Source organism: Heterodontus francisci, chromosome 30 (genome assembly GCF_036365525.1).
Source record: "Heterodontus francisci isolate sHetFra1 chromosome 30, sHetFra1.hap1, whole genome shotgun sequence".
NCBI classification, from domain to species: Eukaryota; Metazoa; Chordata; class Chondrichthyes; order Heterodontiformes; family Heterodontidae; genus Heterodontus; species Heterodontus francisci.
In genome coordinates this window covers 6,896,081-6,914,311 of record NC_090400.1, presented here as the reverse complement: position 1 = coordinate 6,914,311, position 18,231 = coordinate 6,896,081, and the positions used below count along the sequence as shown (strand labels likewise).

At 43.6% G+C, this 18,231-nt stretch overlaps 1 protein-coding gene across 1 annotated transcript in view; it reads left to right on the top strand.

Moving 5' to 3' along the window:
• The first annotated feature begins 2,536 nt into the window (after window positions 1-2,536).
• LOC137346420 (multidrug and toxin extrusion protein 1-like) overlaps window positions 2,537-18,231 on the top strand; it is a 159,157-nt gene continuing 143,462 nt past the window's right edge. The window contains exons 1-3 of the mRNA XM_068009874.1: window positions 2,537-2,614; window positions 3,394-3,493; window positions 3,881-3,955. Of these exons, the coding sequence (XP_067865975.1) occupies window positions 2,537-2,614; window positions 3,394-3,493; window positions 3,881-3,955 (253 nt within the window). The remainder of the gene's footprint in view (window positions 2,615-3,393; window positions 3,494-3,880; window positions 3,956-18,231) is intronic.

Genomic DNA, 18,231 nt, shown 5'->3' with positions numbered 1-18,231 from the left:
TCCCCTTTTATCTCAAGTCCATTTCTGCTTCATCTGCATCCCTGCTTTCTCTCACGGGCTAGTAAGAGCTACTGGACCCAAGTTTATTCTGAGTTAGGGATTTGTGTAAATTCCTAATGGTTGGCTATTTTAGCTGCTTTCCCTTATTCTTGTGAGTCTTTGTTCTTCAATATGGGTTCTTATACTAACTGGGATGCTATTTTAAAATTCTTTCAGCAACATCACTTCTCTCAAATTTTCATGCGACAGTTTTACATGGAATTTACATGGAATTAGAGTCATAGAGCCATCCAGTGATCACAAGTCATATATTTAGTTCTTTCGAACTCAATGTAAGTCTGTGTGTGTCTTTTCCAGGTGTGTCAGAATTTCTGTCTGTATGCTTCCAGTACCAGCTCATATGCATTTAGAATTGCAGTTTTAGTTTGTTAATAATCAGAGGAACTTTCTTCTGATAATAGGAAAAAAGCTTTACAAGCCCCACCCATGAATTTGCCTTGGTAGAGGAGAGTCCAAAATTCTTTCAGCCACTTTTCAATAACCAGGGGGCATAGATTTAAGGTAAGGGGCAGGAGGTTTAGAGGGGATTTGAGGAAAGTTTTTTTCACCCAGAGGGTGGTTGGAATCTGGAACACACTACCTGAAAGGGTGGTAGAGGCAGACACTTACAACATTTAAGAAGTATTTAGATGAGCACCTGAAACGTCATAGCATACCAGGCTACGGGCCAAGTGCTGGAAAATGGGATTAGAATAGATAGGTGCTTGATGGCCGGCATGGACACGATAGGCTGAAGGGCCTGTTTCTGTGCTGTATAACTCTATGATTCACTTTAGCCTGGTAGCTAGTTTCTCAAATGAGAATATGACTCACCCTCCTCCTCATTAAAGGGCCTCCAGCTTTTGTTTAACCTTTTAAGCATAATGTCAAAAAATGTGTCTTTAAAAATTCAAATGTCTTCTAAGGGCTTGAAGCCCTTTAAAAATGGCACGATGCTGGCACGGTAGCGCCGGACGACGTTGCTGGGGAGGGAGTGGCCACCCCCTCTACATCATCAGGGGCAGCCACTCCACCCCCTCCATTTAAATGAGCTCCTGCACATCCATGCTGGAAGACCGCTGAGATCAGAGCACGCCGCTGTGATTTGCACCGCGCTCAAAAAATTCAGTCCTCTGATTCCATGCTGTCTTCTTATAGTTCAGAGGTAAGTTTAAAATGGCTAGCTGAACTTTTCACCAGGTCAGCTTTCTTTGCTTTTCGTCTGAAAGTGATTCCCACCTCTGTCGCTATGCTTTTTAAATCTTCAATATTTAATTTGTTTAACTTATCATTAGATATCACTCCCCGCTCTACAAACTCCTTAGCATTAAATGTGACCATCTGTCTTGTTTCTAGCACCATAGAGAAAAAGAAACAGAGAATACAAGAAAAGCTGATAATTTATTTTTCCACAATTTTAGAGGTCAACTTCCCTCCCGTTTTCCAGATCTCTCATTTAGCTGGCAGTTCAGATCCCGGATGAGACCCCAATTTGTTACGGCCACGTGGTGCGATGTGGGTGGTTCCCACTGTTCAACTCTCCACCTGACCGCAGCAAGTGCACATTTTGTTATTTGGGTTTAACCCCTTGGTGTTTTATTGTTCAAATAAACAGACAGTGACAGGTTATCTTGTAGGTTTTAAAAAAACGAAATTATCAATTGTTTATTGATCATTACGCCTTATCCCGAAATTGTTGCAACCACATCCACTCACGCATTCGCTCACACACACACACACACACACACACACACACACACACACACACACACACACACACACACACACACACACACACACACACACACACAGACTGATAGAGAGGGATAAAAAGGAAAGCGATTTTCAGTGGGGTAGGGGGGAATGGAGGAGATCACAATAAGCCTGTTGAATTCTCTTGGAAATCAAGTTCTTGATGGGCGCAGGCTTGAAATGATTGTAGATTTCTCTCTTGATTGAAAGTTCAGTTGAAGACGGTGGATCACTTCTAGCTCACTGCTGTCTCATGTAGATGTAGGATTCTACAGCAGGGCACATGCCTTCTGGCTTGCTTGAAAACAAGCTACGGGATGTTGCTGTTTCTTTCTCTCTTTCTCTGTAGCTTCTCTCTCTGGGCTGTCTTTTTTAAAAATAAAGCTGTGTTACTTCTCACCTCATGGGGGGGAGATGCTGCGGTCTCTTCCCCATGGTGATCACATAATGGTCCAAGACGTGGCTACTTCACACCTTCTTTGTTTCAGAAGAAGGCATTCAATTCTGGAATGTTTTAAGATGGGTGTAGGATGGGTTCAATTGACATCGTTTAGCTTTGAAGATTTGTCCTTTATTCTTGTCAGACAATTTGAATACACAAAGGCTCAGCTTTTTCTTCAGTGGCCATTTTGGATGTATTGCTCACTTTTTAAAATAAAGGTTCATTTTAAAAAGACAAAGTCAGCTTTTAATAACTCTTCAGAGTTTAGTCCATGATTGTTGTTTTATCACAGTTCTGTTGTGCATGACGACAGAGATCGATAGTTCTCTAGATATTGAAGATATCAAGGATACGGGAATACTGCGGGAAAATGGCGATGAGGTAGAAGATCAGCCATGATCTAATGAATGGTGGAGCAGGCTCAAGGGGCCAAATGGCCTACTCCTGCTCCTATTCCCTATGTTCCTAAGAGCAAGGAAGTCTTGCTGCAATTATATGGGGCTTTAGTGAGACCACACCTGGAGTACTGTGAACAGCTTTTGCATCCTTAGCTTAGAGACGATGCAATGAAAGTTCATTAGATTGATTCCTGAGATGAGAGGGCTGCCCTGTGAGGAAGATTTGAATAGCATGGGCCAATATTCTCAGGAGTTTGAGAGATGATCTCATTGAAACATACAAGATTCTGAAGGGGCTGGACAGGGAGATGCTGAGAGGTTGTTTCACCTGGCTGGACAATCTAGAACTAGGGCACATAGTCTCAGGATAAGGGCTCAGCCACTTAGGATTTAGGACCAAAATCAGGTGAAATTTCTTCACTCAAAGGGCTGTTAATCTTTGAATTCTCTATCCCAGAGGGCTGTGGGTGCTCAGTTATTGAGTGTATTCATGACACGTAGATGTTTTGGATACTAAGGAAATCAAGGGATATAGGATAGGACAGGAAAGTGTTATTGATGTCGAAGATCAGCCAGGATCTTATTGAATGGCGGAGCAGGTTCGAGGGGCTGTATGGCCAACTCCTGCTCCTATTTCTTATATTATTTACAAGAGTCCACCCCATCTCTCCTCAATGTAACGATTGGGGTACAGTTCTGAGGCACCAGTCAGCTTCATATAGTTCACCCATATGGTCATTCTTCATGTGTGCACCTTGACAGCGGGTATTAACAAGTCATGCAACCACAGTGGGTTTGATAACAAAGCCTGGCTCTGTTCTTGCCCAATATCCACATGCCTACATGCGGACACAGATACTTGGTCAGAATCAGTGCATCACATTGGGAGCGGGAACTCTGTTCAATTTTCCCTTCCCCATCCTGGGCACAGTCAATATGAAATGATCTCGAGTTCAGGCTCTTCCAAGCGGGAAATCCTGTTACATTTATTAAGTAAAATATAAAGGGAATTCCAAAACAGAGATCAGCCACAGAGGTTCCAAAACCGTCCTCTTCAAAGTCACACATGAGACAGACGCATTCAGGACAGATAGGTAGAGCCATAAACAATATATTTTTAGAATAAAACAGTTAAAAAGTCAGCTTTATGTAAAGCATTGCGCCAACTTAATTTACAAAATTGTCAGTCCTCAGGGTTTGTTGCAAATCAGTCACGCTCATCTGACAATCATTGTTTCAACACTCTCAGTGTGTTTTATCCGTCAAACCACAGCGTATCTTCCGAACTCCTTTTCCGTGACAATCGTGGATCAAAGAGCTTCAGGTAAGGTTCTAACAAACAACTATTTAGAAATATTTGGAAGAGTTTATGTTATAATGTAACTTAGCTACACAAATCGAACCATCCTGCAACAGGAAGCAGCACAAAGTTATAGTAGAAGCTCTGACCCAAACTGTCAGTACCAAGTGCAATGTACAACAATGGCTTTCACTTACATTGCACCTTTAATGTATTGAAACATCTGAAGGCTTCACAGGAGCGTGATCAAATAAAAACTGGCCCACAGTGTAGGTCAGTGGGCAAAGGGTGATGGGTGAACAGGATTTGGTACAAGTTAAGATATGAGATGCAGAGCTTTGGATGAGCTCAAGTTTATGGAGGGTGGGAGTGAGCAACTGTTCTGGGGGAATTGTAGAGAAATGCAGTGACTGTATTTACTGTTTGAATCCAGTTGGTTGGTGAGGTGAGTAGCACAGGAAGAAGGATAGTGAGGTTAGTCCACAGCGGATGTGAAGAGTAAGGATGGAGCAGTTGAGATTACTGGTCTTCAGGAGGCAGCAATATGTCCATTGGAAAAGTTTGTGACAGTCACAGAGGGTAACCATAAGCAAGTGGCCTTGCCTGTGACAATATTGAAAATGCTGGTCTCTTTAATTAAACAGGACTCACTTCGGTGTTAATAGAGAGCAGGTGATGCTCATTATAGTTTTGTATTTAAGGGCTGGGTTTTTGCCCAGTTGGGGAGTTGCCTCTGGACAGAGAGTTAGTGTAGAAGGAAAGAGTGGGAATTGATGACTGGACTGGACTGGACTGGACTGGACTGGACTGGACTGGACTGGACTGGACTGGACTGGACTGGACTGGACTGGACTGGACTGGACTGGACTGGACTAACAGTTGTGGATCAGAGACTGTCATCGGCTTCCTCATTTTGGTGACTGGACATCTGCCTGTTCAACAGACTTCTGGTTTATTCCACATCCTCATCCTCCCCCAGCACAGAGACACTGAAGACAATTGTAAAATCCCTACTGTCACCGTGAGTGAGATGGAAAGACTGAGCAGAACGCAGGGACCTCCCTGGTCTGTACAGTTCAGTACCACACTGGGAAATCTACTGAAGCCCTTAAATGGAATTTACTGCTCAGCTTTCTAAATAATGGGAAATAACTCAGCATTTCAAACTATGTGATTTTATATACATTACATTAACAAACTGAAACGAGATCCATAGAAAGATAACTAGGCTTGTTAAAACCATATTGGTCGTAAAATTTGTTCCTTTCTGTTGGACTTCTATTAACCACATGTTTTCTTTATGAAATAGTTTTACATTTCTAATATGACCCAGTGTTTAAATTGGTTCCATTCTGTAATGCATTGGCCTGCATCATTACTTTTCACCAGCTAAACTGACAGATTGGAGCATCCATTAGGCAGAGAAGAGAGAGTCAACCACAACTTCTATTTATATTGAAGTTTTAATGTCGAAAAACATCTCAAGCTGCTTTATAAAGACATGTATGTGAATGCATGGCATGTGGTTAATAAGACTGGTGAGGTACAGGCGCAGATTGCCATGTGAAAATATGATGTTGTGGCTATAACAGAGACCTGGCTCAAAGAAGGGCAGGACTGGATGTTAAATATTCCTGGATACAAGGTGTTCAGGAAAGATAGGAAAGGGAAAAAAGGGGGAGGGGTGGCAGTATTGACTGAGGACAGCATTGCAGTGCTGGAGAAAAAGGATGTCCCAGAGGGGTCGAGAACAGAATCAATTTGGCTAGAGCTCGGGAACAAAAAAGGTGCAGTTACATTGCTCGGTGTTCTCTATAGGCCACCAGCTAGTTGGAAGGATGTGGAGGAACAAATTTTCAAGGAAATTACAGAGAAGTGTAAAAATTACAGGGTAGTTATAATGGGGGACTTTAATTATCCAAACATAGACTGGGCTAACAGTAGTATAAAGGGCTGTGAGTGGCAAGTGTTCCGAGAGTGTGTTCAGGAAAATTTTCTACAACAGTATGGGGTAAGAATGGAGCTAGGGCAAATAAATTGGAGTCAATTGCAGGCGGCGCAGTGGTTAGCACAGTAAATTGGTCATTGTAAGTTGCCCCTAGTATAGGTAGGAGAATGGTGGGGAATATGGGATTAATGTAGGATTAGTATAAATGGGATTAGTTTGCTTCACAAACCACTGACCACCTCCAGGCGCGTATCCATTGTCTCTCGAGATAAGGAGGCCCAAAAGAAGTATAAATGGGTGGTTGTTGGTCGGCACAGACTCGGTTGGCCGAAGGGCCTGTTTCAGTGCTGTATCTCTAAATTTAAAAAGAAGCTTGCAGGAGAACCGGTAGCTGAACAATGGGCTACCTTCAAAGAAGAGGTTGTTCGGGCACAGTCAAGGTATGTTCCCTTGATGCGGAAAAGTAGGGCGAAAAAATCCAGAGCTCCCTGGATGACAAAAGAGGTAGAGATTAAGATAAAGAAGAAAAGGTGTGCTTATGAAAGATGCCAGGAAGAAAATACTATTGAGAACCTGACTGAATTTAGAAGGTCCAGAGGGGAAGTGAAAAAGAAAAGAGAGAGAGCATGAAAAGAGACTAGCAACTAGCATTAAAGGAAATCTCAAATAGTAAAAGGGTGGTAACAGAGGAGTGGGACTGATTATGGACCAGAAAGGAGCTTTACACTTAGAGGTAGAGGGCATAGCTGAGGTATTAAATGAATACTTTGCATCTGTCTTTACCAAGGAAGAAGATGCAACCCAGGCAATGGTGAAAGAGGAGCTAAGCCAGACGTTAGAGGGGTTTAAAATTGATAAAGAAAAAGTATTAGATAGACTGTCTGTACTTAAAGTGGATAAAGCACCAGGACCAGATGAGATGCATCCAAGGATACTGAGGGAAGTGAGTGTGGGAATTGCAGAGGCACTGACCATCATTTTTCAGTCTTTCTTAGACTTGGGGATGATGCCAGAGGACTGGAGCATTGCAAACGTTACACCCTTGTTCAAAAAAGGTGTAAGGATAAGCGAAGCAACTACAGGCCAGTTAGTTTAACTTCTGTGGTGGGAAAACTTCTGGAAAGAATAATTCGGGACAAAATCAATAGTCACATGGACAAATGCAAGTTAATGAAAGCCAGCTTGGATTTGTTAAGGGAAGATCATGTTTAACTAACTTTTTTTTTGAGGAATTTACAGATAGGGTTGATGAGGGCAATGCTGTTGATATGGTGTACATGGACTTTCAAAAGGCATTTGATACAGTGCCACACAACAGACTTGTGAGCAAACTTGTAGCTCGTAGAATAAAAGGGACGGTAGCAACATGGATACAAAATTAGCTGAGTGACAGGAAACAGAGTAGTGGTTAATGGATGTTTTTTGGGCTGGAGGAAGGTTTGTAGTCGTGTTCCCCAGGGGTTGGTGTTGGGACCCTTGCTTTTCCTGATGTATATTAATGACCTAGACCTTGGTGTACAGGGCACAGTTTCAAAGTTTGCAAATAATACGAAACTTGGAATCATTGTGAGCTGTGAGGAGGATAGTGTAGAACTTGAAAAGAACAAAGATAAGTTGGTGTAATGGGCAGAGAGGTGGCAGATGAAGTTTAATGCAGAGAAATGTGAAGTGATTCATTTTGGTAGGAAGAACATGGAACGACAATATAGAACAAAAAGTACAATTTCAAAGTGGGTGCAGGAGCAGAGGGACCTAGGTGTATATGTGCATAAGTCATTGAAGGTGGCAAAACAGGTTGAGAGCGTGTCCTGGGCTTTATTAATAGGAGCATAGAGTACAAGAGCAGGAAGTTATATTGAATTTGTATAAGACACTAGTTCGTCCTCAGCTGGAATATTGCGTCCAGTTCTGGGCGCCACACTTTAGGAAAGATGTGAGGGCATTGGAGAGAGTACAGAAAAGATTCATGAGAATGATTCCAGGGATGAGGAATTTCAGTTATGATGGTAAATTGGAGAAGTTAGGACTGTTTTCCTTGGAAAAGAGAAGACTGAGAGGTGATTTGATACAGGTATTCAAAATCATGAGGGGTCTGGACAGTAGATAGAGAGAAACTGTTCCCACTTGTGAAAGGATCAAGAACGAGAGGGCACAGATTTAAAGTATTTGGTCAGAGAAGAAAAAGTGACATGAGGAAAAACTTTTCACACAGCAAGTGGTTAAGGTCTGGAATGCACTGCCTGAGAGTGTGGTGGAGGTAGGTTCAATTGAAGCATTCAAAAGGGAATTAGACAGTTATATGAAAAGGAAGAATGGGCAGGGTTATGGGGAGAAGGCAGGGGAATGAAACTGAGGGAATTGCTCTTTGGCAGAGCCAGTGCGGACACGATGGGCCAAATGGCCTCCTCTGCACTGTAATGTTTCTGTGATTCTGTGACATGAGGAAAAATGGACAGCAAACCAAAGGAGAATAGATTATGGGCAGGGGTGTCAAAGAGATGGGTTTTTAAAGATAATATATAAAAGGAGAAGGTGGGTGACAATTCTGGAAAGCAGCTGAACGCTGGTCCATCAATGATGCTGCAAAGTAGGGGGACGGGGGTGGGAGGAAGTGACTATATGAGAACCCCGAGCAAATGGGATGGGTTAGATGGGATATTTATCCAATGGGCAGACTGACAGAGTAATGCACGAGGAAAGCTGCAAGCACAGTGCAGCACCAAGTCTGTCCATGGGGCTCAAACAACACATCCAATGTGTTTTGGGCACAGAACAGAACATAATCACTCGGAGCTTACACTCAATTTAAAAACAGAAACAAAAGTCAGGGAACAGACAGATTAAAGGGATGCATCATACAATGATATGATGTCTATTCACAGTGGCTACATAAAATGTCAACTTTTTGGTTCTGTGGGATCAGTTTTAACAGGTTAGTTTAAGGTTGTCGTTAATTGAGGGCCTATAATTGTTTTGTACTTTGTCACAGGATCTTGCCTCATGTGCAGGTGTAGGGAAATCAGGCGTTATTTTCACCATCCATTCACGGTGGTCATGCTTTCAGCTGCCTAGACCCTAAGCTTTGGAATTCTCTCCCTAAACCTCTCCACCTCGGTACATCTGTATCTTTGAAGTGCAGTCACTTGTCACAATGTAGGAAACGCAGCAGCCAGTCTGCACACAGTGAAGTCCCACAAACAGCAATGTAATAATGACATCTATCTTTTTGTGATATTAATTGAAGGATAAATATTGTCCAGGACACCGGGGAGAACTCCCCTGCTCTTCTGTGAAGTAGGACATGGCATCTGATTTGATGATTAATTTGATGAATTAATAACAGAGAAATGAATGGGTTTGATCTAATAGCCATTCCAGAGACGTGGTTATAGGGTGATCAAGGTTGGGAACTAATTATTCCAGATGAATGAACCTTTAGAAGAGGTGGACAAAATGGAAAGGGAGGCAGGCCTGATAAATTTTGGAATAGAAACAGAGAAACATAGGAAATAGAAGCAGGAGTAGGCCATTCAGCCCTTCGGGCCTGCTCCACCATTCAAAAAAGATCATGGCTTATCATCTAATTCAGTACCCTGTTCCCGCTTTCTCCCCATATAACTTGATCCCTTTGGCATGAAGAAATATATCTATCTCCTTCTTGAATATATTTAATGACTTGGCCTCCACTGCCTTCTGCAGTAGAGAATTCCATAGGTTCACCACCCTCTGAGTGAAGAAATCTCTCCTCATCTCGGTTCTAAATGGCATACCCCTTATCCTGAGACTGTGACCCCTGGTTCTGGACTCCCCAGCCATCGGGAACATCCTCCCTGCATCTAGGCTGTCTAGTGGTGTTAGAATTTTATAGGTTTCTATGAGATCCCCTCCCATTCTTCTAAAGTCGAGTGAATATAGGCCTAGTCGACCCAATCTCTCCTCATAAATCAATCCTGCCAACCCAGGAATCAGCCTAGTAAATCTTCTTTGCACTCCCTCCATGGCAAGAACATCCTTCCTCAGATAAGGAGACCAAAACTGCACACAATACTCCAGATGTGGTCTCACCAAGGCCCTATATAATTGCAGTAAGACATCCTTGCTCCTGTACTCAAATCCTCTTACAATGAAGGCCAACATACCATTCGCCTTCCTAACTGCTTGCTGCACCTGAATGCTTGCTTTCAACAACTGGTGTACAAGGGCACCCAGGTCTTGTTGCGCCTCCCCTTTTCCCAATCAGATAATAATCTGCCTTTGTGTTTTTACAACCAAAGTGGATAACCTCACATTTATCCACGTTATACTGCATCTGCCACGCATTTGCCCACTGACCCAACTTGTCCAAATCACATTGAAGCCTCTTTGCATCCTCCTCACAGCTCACATTCTCCCCCAGCTTTGTGTCGTCAGCAAACCTGGAAATGTTACGTTTAGTTCCCTCACCCATTAATATATATTGTGAATAGCTGGGGCCCTAGCGGAACCCCACTAGTCACTGCCTGACACCCGGAAAAAGACACGTTTATTCCTACTCTCTGTTTCCTGTCTGTCAACCAATTCTCAATCCATGCCAGTATATTACCCCCAATCCCATGTGCTTTAATTTTTTACACTAACCTCTTATGTGGGACCTTATCAAAAGCCTTCTGAAAATTCAAATACACCACATCCACTGGTTCTCCCTTATCTATTCTACTAGTTACATCCTCAAACAACTCCAGTAGATTTGTTAAGCATGATAAATAAGCAAAGCTTAAGCAAGCAAAATAAAACATTGATAAAAATTGATTAAAACCCTAATTAACTAATTAATAAGTAGAGTAACTAAACCAGAGGGAGGAGATAACTGTATTTAGTTAGCATTAAATATTTATAGTAGGAATCTAGCACTAGGGACCATTTCGTTAATTATAACAATTTAGTAAAGATTTAATAAGTATTTATTTTTATTTATTAATTAGTGCTAGAAATGTCAGTTAGAGGGGTGAAGTGCTTCACCTGTGAGATGTGGGAGGTCGGTGACGCTTCCAGCTTTCCGGACAACTACATCTGCAGTAAGTGTATCCAGTTGCAGCTCCTCACAGATCGCATGGATCGGTTGGAGCAGCAACTGGATGCACTTAGGAGCATGCAAGTGGTAGAAAGCGTCATAGACAGGAGTTTTAGAGAATTGGTTACACCCAAGGTGCAGGCAGATAGATGGGTGACTGCTAGAAGGGGCAGGCAGTCAGTGCAGGAATCCCCTGTGGCTATCCCCCTCTCTAACAAGTATACTGTTTTGGATACTGTTGGGGGGGATGGCCTATCAAGGGAAAACAGCAGCAGCCAGAGCAGTGGCACCACGGCTGGCACTGTTGTTCAGCAGGGAGGGACAAAGCGCAGAAGAGCAATAGTTATAGGGGACTCTATAGTCAGGGGCACAGATAGGCGCTTCTGGGGATGTGAAAGAGACTCCAGGATGGTATGTTGCCTCCCTGGTGCCAGGGTCAAGGATGTCTCTGAACGGACAGGGGGCATTCTGAAGGGGGAGGGTGCACAGCCAGAGGTTGTGGTACACATCGGTACCAACGACATAGGCAGGAAGAGTGACGAGGTCCTGCAGGGGGAGTTAAGGGAGTTAGGTAGAAAGCTAAAATACAGGACCTCTAGGGTTGTAATCTCGGGATAACTCCCTGTGCTACGTGCCAGTGAGGCTAGAAATAGGAAGATAGTGGCTGAACAGCTGGTGTAGAAGGGAGGGTTTCAGATATCTGGACCATTGGGATCTCTTCAGGGGCAGATGGGACCTGGCTGCGAGGTTTGCTAGCATCACTCGGGAGGGTTTAAACTAGTGTGGCAGGGGGTTGGGAACCAGAGCAGTAGGACAGCAAGTGAAATAAATGAGGGGGAACTGGTAAATAAGGCCAGTAAGACTAAGAGGAAGAGCAGGCAGGGAGATGTTGTGGAGCACAGCGGGACTGGTGGTCTGAAGTGCATTTGTTTCAATGCGAGAAGTATAACAGGTAAGGCAGATGAACTTAGAGCTTGGATTAGTACTTGGAACTATGATGTTGTTGCTATTACAGAGACTTGGTTGAGGGAAGGTCAGGATTGGCAGCTAAATGTTCCAGGATATAGAAGCTTCAGGCGGTATAGAGGGGGATGTAAAAGGGGTGGGGGAGTTGCATTACTGGTTAAGGAGAATATCACAGCTGTACTGCGGGAGGACACCTCGGTGGGGTCATGCAGCGAGGCAACATGGGTGGAGCTCAGGAATAGGAAAGGTGCAGTCACAATGTTGGGGGTTTACTACAGGCTTCCCGACAGCCAGCAGGAGGTAGAGGAGCAGATATGTAGACAGATTTTGGAAAGATTTAAAGGTAACAGGGTTGTAGTGGTGGGTGATTTTAACTTCCCCTATATTGACTGGGACTCACTTAGTGCTAGGGGCTTCGATGGGGCAGAATTTGTAAGGAGCATCCAGGAGGGCTTCTTGAAACAATACATAGATCGTCCAACTAGGGATGGGGCCGTACTGGACCTGGTATTGGGGAATGAGCCCGGCCAGGTGGTTGAAGTTTCAGTAGGGGAGCATTTCGGGAACATTGACCATAATTCCATAAGTTTTAAGGTACTTGTGGATAAGGATAAGAGTAGTCCTCGGGTGAAGGTGCTAAATTGGGGGAAGGCTAATTATAACAATATTAGGCAGAAACTGAAAAATTTAGATTGGGGGCGGCTATTTGAGGGTAAATCAACATCTGACATGTGGGAGTCTTTCAAACGTCAGTTGATTAGAATCCAGGACCAGCATGTTCCTGTAAGGAAGAAGGATAAGTTTGGCAAGTTTCGGGAACCTTGGATAACGCGGGATATTGTGAGCCGAGTCAAAAAGAAAAAGGAAGCATTCGTAAGGGCTAGAAGGCTAGGGACAGACGAAGCACTTGAGGAATATAAAGACAGTAGGAAGGAACGTAAGCAAGGAGTCAGGAGGGCTAAAAGGGATCATGAAAAGTCATTGGCAAACAGGATTAAGGAAAATCCCAAAGCTTTTTATACGTACATAAAGAGCAAGAGGGTAACCAGGGAAAGGGTTGGCCCACTCAAGGACAGAGAAGGGAATCTATGTGTGGAGCCAGAGGAAATGGGCGAGGTACTAAATGAGTACTTTGCATCAGTATTCACCAAGGAGAAGGACTTGGTGGATGATGAGCCTAGGGAAGGGAGTGTAGATCGTCTCAGTCATCTCATTATCAAAAAGGAGGAGGTGTTGGGTGTCTTGCAAAGCATTAAGGTAGTTAAGTCCCCAGGGCCTGATGGGATCTACCCCAGAATACTGAGGGAGGCAAGGGAAGAAATTTCTGGGGCCTTGACAGAAATCTTTGCATCCTCATTGGCTACAGGTGAGGTCCCAGAGGACTGGAGAATAGCCAATGTTGTTCCTTTGTTTAAGAAGGGTAGCAAGGATAATCCAGGAAATTATAGGCCGGTGAGACTTACGTAAATGGTAGGGAAATTATTAGAGAGGACTCTTTGGGACAGGATTTACTCCCATTTGGAAACAAATGGACTTATTAGCAAGAGGCAGCATGGTTTTGTGAAGGGGAGGTCGTGTCTCACTAATTTGATTGAGTTTTTTGATGAAGTGACAAAGATGATTGATGAAGGAAGGGCAGTGGATGTTATCTATATGGACTTCAGTAAAGACTTTGACAAGGTCCCTCATGGCAGACTGGTACAAAAGGTGAAGTCACACGGGATCAGAAGGGAGCTGGCAAGGTGGATACAGAACTCGCTCGGTCATAAAAGACAGAGGGTAGCTGTGGAAGAGTGCTTTTCTGAATGGAGGGATGTGACTAGTGGTGTTCCACAGGGATCAGTGCTGGGACCTTTGCTATTTGTTGTATATATAAATGATTTGGAGGAAAATGTAGCTGGTCTGATTAGTAAGTTTGCGGACGACACAAAGGTTGGTGGAGTTGCAGATAGTGAAGAGGATTGTCAGAGGATACAGCAGGATATAGATCGGTTGGAAAATTGGGCGGAGAAATGGCAGATGGAGTTTAATCCGGATAAATGTGAGGTAATGCATTTTGGAAGGTCTAATGCAGGTGGGAAGTATACAGTATATGGCAGAACCCTTTGGAGCATTGACAGGCAGAGAGATCTGGGTGTACAGGTCCACAGGTCACTGAAAGTGGCAACGCAGGTGGATAAGGTAGTTAAGAAGGCATACAGCATGCTTGCCTTCATCGGTCGGGGCATAGAGTATAAAAATTAGCAAGTTATGCTGCAGCTGTACAGAACCTTAGTTAGGCCACACTTAGAATATTGTGTGCAATTCTGGTCGCCACACTACCAGAGGACGTGGATGCTTTGGAGAGGGTACAGAAGAGGTTTACCAGGATGTTGCCTGGTCTGGAGGGCATTAGCTATGAGGAGAGGTTGGATAAACTCGGATTGTTTTCACTGGAACGACGGAGGTGGAGGGGCGACATGATAGAGGTTTACAAAGTTATAAGGATAGTAGTGGGAAGTTGTGTGTGGAATCAGAGGAGATAGGGGAAGTGTTAAATGAATATTTTGCGTCAGTATTTACAGTAGAGAAAGAAAATGTTGTCGAGGAGAATACTGAGATTCAGGCTACTAGGCTAGATGGGATTGAGGTCCACAAGGAGGAGGTGTTATCAATTTTGGAAAGTGTGAAAATAGATAAGTCCCCTGGGCCAGATGGGATTTATCCTAGGATTCTCTGGGAAGCTAGGGAGGAGATTGCAGAGCCTTTGTCCTTGATCTTTATGTCGTCATTGTCGACAGGAATAGTGCCGGAAGACTGGAGGATAGCAAATGTTGTCCCCTTGTTCAAGAAGGGGAGTAGAGACAGCCCTGGTAGTTATAGACCTGTGAGCCTTACTTCGGTTGTGGGTAAAATGTTGGAAAAGGTTATAAGAGACAGGATGTATAATCATCTTGAAAAGAATAAGTTCATTAGCGATAGTCAGCACGGTTTTGTGACGGGTAGGTCGTGCCTCACAAACCTTATTGAGTTTTTCGAGAAGGTGACCAAACAGGTGGATGAGGGTAAAGCAGTGGATGTGGTGTATATGGATTTCAGTAAGGTGTTTGATAAGGTTCCCCATGGTAGGCTATTGCAGAAAATACGGAAGTATGGGGTTGAAGGTGATTTAGAGCTTTGGCTCAGAAATTGGCTAGCTGAAAGAAGACAGAGGGTGGTGGTTGATGGCAAATGTTCATCCTGGAGTTTAGTTACTAGTGGTGTGCCGCAAGGATCTGTTTTGGGGCCACTGCTGTTTGTCATTTTTATAAATGACCTGGAAGAGGGTGTAGAAGGGTGGGTTAGTAAATTTGCGGATGACACGAAGGTCGGTGGAGTTGTGGATAGTGCCGAAGGATGTTGTAGGGTACAGAGGGACATAGATAGGCTGCAGAGCTGGGCTGAGAGATGGCAAATGGAGTTTAATGCGGAAAAGTGCGAGGTGATTCACTTTGGAAGGAGTAACAGCAATGCAGAGTACTGGGCTAATGGGAAGATTCTTGGTAGTGTAGATGAACAGAGAGATCTTGGTGTCCAGGTGCATAAATCCCTGAAGGTTGCTACCCAGGTTAATAGGGCTGTTAAGAAGGCATATGGTGTGTTAGCTTTTATTAGTAGGGGGATCGAGTTTCAGAGCCACGAGGTCATGCTGCAGCTGTACAAAACTCTGGTGAGACCGCACCTGGAGTATTGCGTGCAGTTCTGGTCACCGCATTATAGGAAGGATGTGGAAGCTTTGGAAAGGGTGCAGAGGAGATTTACTAGGATGTTGCCTGGTATGGAGGGAAGGTCTTATGAGGAAAGGCTGAGGGACTTGAGGTTGTTTTCGTTGGAGAGAAGGAGGAGGAGAGGTGACTTAATAGAGACATATAAGATAATCAGAGGGTTAGATAGGGTGGATAGTGAGAGTCTTTTTCCTCGGATGGTAATGGCAAACACGAGGGGACATAGCTTTAAGTTGAGGGGTGATAGATATAGGACAGATGTCAGAGGTAGTTTCTTTACTCAGAGAGTAGTAGGGGCGTGGAACGCCCTGCCTGCAACAGTAGTAGACTCGCCAACTTTAAGGGCATTTAAGTGGTCATTGGATAGACATATGGATGAAAATGGAATAGTGTAGGTCAGATGGTTTCACAGGTCGGCGCAACATCGAGGGCCGAAGGGCCTGTACTGCACTGTAATGTTCTAATTCTAATTCTAAGCGGCATGGACAGAGTGGATAGTCAGTAGCTTTCTCCCCGGGTGGAAGAGTCAGTTACTCGGGGACAGAAGTTTAAGGTGCGAGGGGCAAAGTTTAGAGGGGATGTGCGAGGCAAGTTCTTTACACAGAGGGTGGTGAGTGCCTGGAACTTGCTGCCGGGGGAGGTGGTGGAAGCAGGCACCATAGAGACGTTTAAGAGGCATTTTGACAAATACATGAATGGGATGGGAATAGAGGGATTCGGACCCCGGAAGTGCAGAAGGTGTTAGTTTAGGCAGGCATCAAGATCGGCGCAGCCTTGGAGGGCCGAATGGCCTGTTCCTGTGCTGTACTGTTCCTGTGCTGTACTGTTCTTTGTTCTTTGACTTCCCTTTCATAAACCCATGCTCACTTTGTCCAATCCCGTTTATGCTTTCTCGGTGTTCTGCTATCACATCCTTTATAACAGACTCTAGCATTTTCCCCACTACTGATTTAAGGCTAACTGGTCTGTAGTTCCCTGTGTTTTCTCTCCCTCCTTTTTTAGATAGTGGGGTTACATTTTCCACCCTCCAATCTGTAGGAACTGCTCCAGAGTCTATAGAATTTTGGAAGATGACCACTAATGCATCCACTATTTCCCGGGCTACTTTCTTTAGTACTCTGGGATGTAGATTATCAGACCCTGGGGATTTGTCAGCCTTTAACCCCAATAATTTCCCTAGCACTATTTTTTTTACTGGTACTGATTTCCTTCTGTTCCTCCTTCTCATTTGACCTTTGGTTCCCTAAGATTTCTGGGAGGTTATTTGTGTCCTCATTTGTGAAGACAGAACCAAAGTATGTGTTTAATTGTTCAGCCATTTCTTTGTTCCCCATTATAATTTCTCCCGTTTCTGACTGTAAGACATTTGTCTTCACGAATCATTTTCTCTTCATATATTTATAGAATATTTTACAGTCAGTTTTTATGTTCCCCGCAAGTTTTACTCTCATGCTCTATTTCCCCCCGCTAAATCAACCTCTTTGTCCTCCTTTGCTGAATTCTAAACTGCTCCAAATCCTCAGACTTGATGCTTTTTCTGGCAATTTTATATGCCTCCTCTTTGGATCTAATACTATCCCTAATTTCTTTTGTAAGCCACAGTTGAGCCACCTTTCTGGTTTTATTTTTGCACCAGACAGGAATGAATAATTGTTGTAATTCATGCACACAGTCTTTAAATATTATTTATTGCCTATCCACTGTCAACCCTTTTAGTAAAGTTCCCCAATCTACCATAGCCAACTCGTGCTTCATACTTTCGTAGTTTCCTTTATTTAGATTCAGCACCCTAGTTTCGGATTCAACTACTTCACTCTCCATCTTAATGAAGAATTCTATCATGTTATGGTCGCTGCTCCACAAGGAAACCCGCACAACAAGATTGTTAATTAATCCTTTCTCATTGCACAATACCCAGTCTAGGATAGCCTGTTTCCTAGTTCCTCAATGTATTGGTCTAAAAAATCCATCACGTGCACATTTCAGGAAATCCTCCTCCACAGTATTTTGGTAATTTGGTTTGACCAATCTCTATGTAGATTAAACTTACCCACGATTACAGTTGTACCCTTATTGCATGCACGTCTAATTTCCTGTTTAATGCCATCCCTTCCATCTCCACTACTGTTTGTGGGCCTATAGACAACCCCCACCAATGTTTTCTGCCCCTTGGTGTTTCTTAGCTCCACCCATACAGCTTCCACATCATGATTTTCCGAGCCAATATCCTTCCTCACTATTCCATTGATTTCCTCCTTTACTAACAATGCTTACCCTGCTCCTTTCCCTTTTTGCCTGTCCTCCTAAATATTGAATGCCCCTGGATGTGCAGTTCCCATCCTTGGTCCCCCTGCAGCCATGTCTCTGTAATCGCTACTGTATCAAACCATTTATAACTATTTGCACTGTTGATTCATCTACCTTATTGCGTATGCTCTGCGCATTAAGACATAATGGCTGTGGACTTGTCTTTTTAACATTGTTAGTCATCTTAGCTTTATTTTGCACTACGGCCCCATTTGTTTCTCCCCCTTGTTTTCTCTGCCTTCCACTTTTGCTTTTTACTTTTCTGTCTTTCTTTTCTATCCTTATT